Genomic DNA, 6,000 nt, shown 5'->3' with positions numbered 1-6,000 from the left:
CCCCCCCCCCCCTCCCCTCTAGAACCCTCAGTTTGTTTTTCAGAGTCCATCATCTCTCATGGTTCGTCTCCCCCTCCGATCTCCCTCCCTTCATTCTTCCCCTCCTGCTATCTTCTTCTTCTTTTTTTTTTCTTAACATATATTGCATTATTTGTTTCGGAGGTACAGATCTGTGATTCAACAGTCTTGCGCAATTCACAGCACTCACCATAGCACCTACCCTCCCCAATGTCTATCACCCAGCCACCCCATCCCTCCCACCAGCCCCCCACTCCAGCAACCCTCAGTTTGTTTCATGAGATTAAGAATTCCTCCTATCAGTGAGGTCATAAAGAATCTTATGGCCCTTTTGGCTAGATGATCTGGGTGCATTTTCCATACCAGCTATATTGCTCATTAAATATACTTTTGGATAGTTAGAACACCCAGCTAAATTGATGCTATATATTTGAATATATTTGTGTTTTAAAATGAAGAATGTCCAAGAATAACTCTTTTGGACAGTAAGTCTCTGTTATTATAACATAAATGGAAATTCAAAGAGAAATTATGATATTTTAAATTTTGAATATTTGGTTTAGTGTCACTTTCAAAAATATTTGGTTTAGTGTCACTTTCATAGTAGTGAATATAGAAAACTGAAGCTGTATTTTTTTTTCTTTTCAAGCTTTATCCGTCTAAATGACTATCTAATTGAGAACACAATGCACATCCTAACAGTAAATTCTGTTAACTCTCTTTTGAATTATCTTACTGACAAGCTAAAACGAACACCTTCAGCAGATGTCATTCAGAAATGGATTACTGAAGAGAAGCCTGAAGTCACTGAGAAAAAGGTATATTCAGACAAAAATTAAGAAAATTCATAGGTCAGCATTTATTGAGGCGTGCTTACTATGTCCTATGAATTATACTGTTTTCTATGTACTTGAAAAGTAGCCGAAATGCTTAGATTTCACAGGACAATCAGAGCTTACCATATGCACTTGAAATGGCAGAATGAAAATCACCATATCACCAAATATCTAATAATACAGGCAAGGTAGTGCTAGATGTTGCTGTCTGTCTCATAGGAATTTGCTAAAGGCTATTCATGTGTACACTGGACAAATATTTCTTAAGTACCTACTATGTACCAATCCCTGTGCTGGGTGTTGGGTTTATAGTGATGAAAAGCATAGACAGGATTCCTGCCCCCAAGAAGCTTATGGTTTGGGGGTCATCATGGGCATGAACTGGCAGAGAAAAGCAGGGAAGGTGGTATAAATGAAAGATAAACAATGGTTTAGGGGTGAGAAGAAGCAAATCATGGAAGCAAACCTTTGTGCTTTGAGTGAATAACCTCTTGGGAGGATGTTGATCTTAGAGACACAGAGCAATTTGAGACATTTGAGATGAAGTACTACAAATCTTTGCATTCTAGCATAGCTAAGAGAGAAATCATATCATTTCATATCCACGTTTCCCAATAAGCTTCCCCTAGCTCCATTCTATCTAATACTTCATGCCAGATACCTAAAAACATAGCAAAACATGCATACCTGGTTTCATCGAGCTTCCTACCTGCACCTTTCAACTGCCTCCCCAGGAAACCCAGCTATGAAGTTTCAAGGCTGCATGCTCTTTGCCGTAATTTCCCTTTTCTCCAAAAGTTGGATTTTAGTTTGCATACTCCTTTTGATTACTTTCTCTCCTCCCCTAGTCTCAATTCCTCCTTTTTCTGAGTACTATTATATTTTGAAAGTAACATTTATTTTTCTAAGTATAAAAGTAATATATGTTAAGTGAAGAAAATTGGAAGAACACAGAAATATACAAAGAAAAGGATCCTCTGCTATCCAAAGATAACTATTCCCAAGTGAAAGAAGGTACCATACTTACTGCTTTAACACATTCTTTTTCCACTTAGCAATGTATTGTGAAAAATCTCCAAAGGCAATATGTATTTTTCCATATAATATTCTCACATAGAAATATAACAGCTGTACATCTGCTAAATAATTTTCTATCGTTGATCACTTTCTCATACTCCAAATAAGCAAAGACATCTTTGTTTCTTATTATTCCAAATAAGCAAAGAACATCCTTGTCCATACATTTTTCACACATCTATGATTTTTTCCCCTTAGAAGAAATTCCTAGATACGGAATTTTGGGGTCAGAAATGTGCTTTTGATACTGATGCATTAACTTCTCAAAAACTTTTGTGTCAATTTACAACCTTTCTAGCAATGTTTGAGAATGAACCACATGCACACTAGATATTATCATTCATTTTCATTGTGGTCAGTTTGATGGTTGTAAAGTAGTACATCACTGCTTTTAACTGTTATATTCCTTTAATTGTCACCCCAGTGCAGGGATAAGAGCATAGGTTGGTGGTCAGAAAGACCTGGATTTGAGTGCTGGCCTGGCATTTAATAACCAGTGGGTCCTGAATGAAATGTCTTACCTTCTCCAGATCCTATTTTTCTCATGGGGGTAATAATGATATCTGCTTCATATGGTTGATGTGGGTACATGAATACTTAGCACTGCCTGGCACACAGTAAATAATAAATGTTGTTACTGAGTAAACTATCTTGAGTATAAGAACAAGAAGGAGATTGATCACTTGTATCATCCTTTTAGCAAATGTCAGATTATGAGCTTTGCCCATTTTTCTATTTAAGTACATTTGTATTTTAGTATATATCTATTTGTATATCAATTGTTATATTAGTATACATTTCTATTGAGTATATCAAATATATTTCTATTTAAATATTATCAATCTCCTATATTCTATATACACTACTGATATATTTTTCCAGCTTGTTGTTTGCCTTTCCATTTTGTTGATAGCGTTTTCATAAGGAGAGAAGTTTTACACTATTGTGTAGTCTTTTAATGTTTGCCTTTATTTTTTAATTTCTATGGTAATATTTGTTGAAAGACAAGCCAACATTATGAAATCAACTAATTGTATATGCTTCAGTTTACATGCTTCTTGTAATAAAGACATCTTTTATCTTATACCTTGGTTCTTACATCTTTATCACACTGCAAATGGGTTTATTTCAGGGGACCTCTGTGGTGGAAAAGCAGGAAGAAGATGAGTCTCTCATCCCCATGTTTCTCACAGAACTGATTTTGACAGTCCAATCATTACTATTTGAACCTTCTTTGGAAGACTTTCTGGTGTGTGTTCCTTCTTATAGCATCCATCTATAAGTACCTTTTTGGGAAATGAAGCAACTGTTTTACTGTCAAGTGATTGGCGGGTTTGCTGTTGTCCCTCCTTCAAAATGATCAGAAGGAAAAGAGAAAGTACTGTTCTGTGTACAGCATTACATCTACATAAAAACTGTCTAAAAGTTTAGCACCTTTTCTTTAACTTGAGACAGATTGGGAGCTTGTAGGGTACACCATCTAGAGAACATATGCTATACAAAATTTAGAATTGACTATAGTAAGCACAATTTTTGAAATCTTTTTAGGTATGCTGCATCTGTGAAAATATTTTAATTATCTATTGCTGTGTAACAAATTACCACAAATGTGGCAGCTTAAAACAACAACCATGTGCTATCTCACAGTTTCTGTGGGTCAGAAGTCTGGGCACTGCTTAGCTTATCCTCTGTTTCAAAGCTTCTCCAGGCAGTCATTCAGGTATTGGCTGTGATGAGGTCTCCTTAGAGGCTTGACTAGAAAAGGATCCACTTCTAAGTTCCCTCAAGTTGTTGTATAGGTATAAGTATAGGACTGAAGTTCCTGTTTTCTTGAGGGATGTCAGCAGGGGACCACCCTTAGATCCTAGAAACCACCTGTAGTTCCTTGCCATGTGGCCAACTCTATAATCAGTTTACAATATGGATATTTGCTTCTTGAAGACCAGTTAGAAAATCTCCTTTGGGAAGGGCACAATCCCTCTTTTAAGGGTTTTCACTTGATTCAGTCAGGCATACCAAGGGTATACCTTTTTGATTAACTCAGAGTCAGCTGATTTGGGACCTTAATTATATCTGCAAAATTCCTTTAACTTTCTATATAATGTAACCTAATCATGGGAGTGGCATCCCATCATATTCACAGGCCCTCCTTCCCTCCATATTCAAGAGGAAGGGATTGTACAAGGCATGTACACCAGAGGGAGGGAATCTTGGGGGCCATCTTAGAATTCTGTCCTCTTCATTTGTGTACATGTATAGATTAGTAAACCAATCAGAGTCTATATTTCCTGGTATACTGTAGCACAAAAGCACTAGTAATCAGGATCTCTAGATTCTAGTCTTGCCTTTACAGTTAATGGGTTATTTGACCTTGGGGAAACCACTTACCACTCTAAGGTTCAATTTATGCATCTGTAAGATGAGAAGGCAGATGAGTTTTAAGGTTCCTTCCAAATCCAGGAGTCTATGATTCTGTAATTTATCGGATAGGTTATTTTAGGATATTTATAAGGACAAGTGGACTGCTGAGTTCCCTCTGGTTGGGGACTTACTCAGAAGCTTCCATGCAGAGGCAGTGGGCTCTTGAATGTCCCTTCTCGGCCAGAGAACTCATGTTCTTCACATGATTTGTATGAACTCAGAATCAACACAGTATTTGTTATGGTTGAATGAGTTATTTATTTTAGCATTTCAAAAAATTCAAACTTATTCATAAATATAATCATATATGTTTACATTTATGTTTATGTTTTTCTGTCTAACAGGATGGTATTTCTGGCGCAATTAATCACTTTCAAAACACTGTGCTATCAGTTCCTAACCTTGTACCTGATACATATTTCGATGCTTTTACCAGACCTTACATTAACAACAAACTTGAAGAAAAAACCTGTGGATCTGGGCCAAGCCTATCAACAGTATTTGATGATGATAAGAATTTTCACACAATTATCCTTCAAATAAAGGTACATTTACTTTTACTATTTTATAATATTCTCAATCTTTAATATTCTCAATTGAGTAATAAAGTTTCATCCTTTCTTATCTTTAAACTGAATGCTACTTAATTTCTAAATGGTAAAGTGATTTCTTTTTTAAAGTCCTAGTAGATCAGAACACTGACTACAGAAAAGGATTTAGAAGGGCAAGTTATCTGAGATGGCATCATTCCCTCACTCCCAGGGGAGAAGATAAGATTAAGAAGAAAGAAGAGCCATTATTTAAACTTGGGGTGGTGTAGGGGAAATGAAGCAACTGGTGAAAACTTAAGGTCCTACAAGACTAAAGAGAACCAAAAAATCAAAGTACACACAACTTTTTCCCCACAGCCAAAAAATTAAATAATCTGCTCATTGCTACACTGATGGAACAGACTACCCTTGTATTATAAATCTCATAAATCACTTCAGATCCATAAGCTGAGGAAATGAAGATATATTAAATTCATGCAAAACTACTATAAGGAGAAAACAGAAAGCGAAGATTAAAAGACCTCATGAATATTCCTTCCTTTCCCTCCCAAAAAACCTTGAAACAAAAGGTACACTACCAACTAGAGTAAATATCCTCAAACAAGCATTTGAATATGTGTAAAATCACATTGAATCAAAATTCAAAATTCAAAATAGAAATGGGAAATTAACATTCATCTCAGAAATGAAGATGAAATTACATTGTGACCAAGGGAGAATAAACTCAAATGAAAATTTAATAATTACTATAGGAGAATGATAGGAAAAATGAGAATAGAAGAAAGACAGAAAAACAACCAAGAGAATGAAAATAAGCTAGAGATGGACAAGTAAAAGGGTCAGAGAGAAAATAATTGGAATAGGAAATGGTCAAAGAAGAAATAACATACATTTAATTGGCATCTCTGAAGGAGAAAAAACAAAACATAGGGTAGAACATTTATAACTAGTCCAAGAAAAGAAACCCTAAATCTATATATTGAAAGGGCCTACAAAGTACCTTGGAAAATTGACCCAGAACAATCAATTCTGACCTACAGCCTCTTAAAACTATTAGCTTGTAAAGCTAAAGAAAAATTCCTCCAGGTCTCAGAGCA

At 35.6% G+C, this 6,000-nt stretch overlaps 1 protein-coding gene across 1 annotated transcript in view; it reads left to right on the top strand.

Annotated features, from left to right (window-relative positions):
• DNAH6 (dynein axonemal heavy chain 6) overlaps positions 1 to 6,000 on the top strand; it is a 213,437-nt gene that overhangs the window by 39,187 nt on the left and 168,250 nt on the right. Inside the window, exons 9-11 of the mRNA XM_032410573.1 lie at positions 668 to 836; positions 3,064 to 3,180; positions 4,697 to 4,897. Of these exons, the coding sequence (XP_032266464.1) occupies positions 668 to 836; positions 3,064 to 3,180; positions 4,697 to 4,897 (487 nt within the window). The remainder of the gene's footprint in view (positions 1 to 667; positions 837 to 3,063; positions 3,181 to 4,696; positions 4,898 to 6,000) is intronic.

Source organism: Phoca vitulina, unplaced genomic scaffold, assembly GCF_004348235.1.
Source record: "Phoca vitulina isolate PV1807 unplaced genomic scaffold, GSC_HSeal_1.0 scaffold12, whole genome shotgun sequence".
Taxonomy (NCBI): domain Eukaryota; kingdom Metazoa; phylum Chordata; class Mammalia; order Carnivora; family Phocidae; genus Phoca; species Phoca vitulina.
Note: the sequence above shows the minus strand (reverse complement) of the source record. Positions and strands in the feature narration are given on the sequence as shown.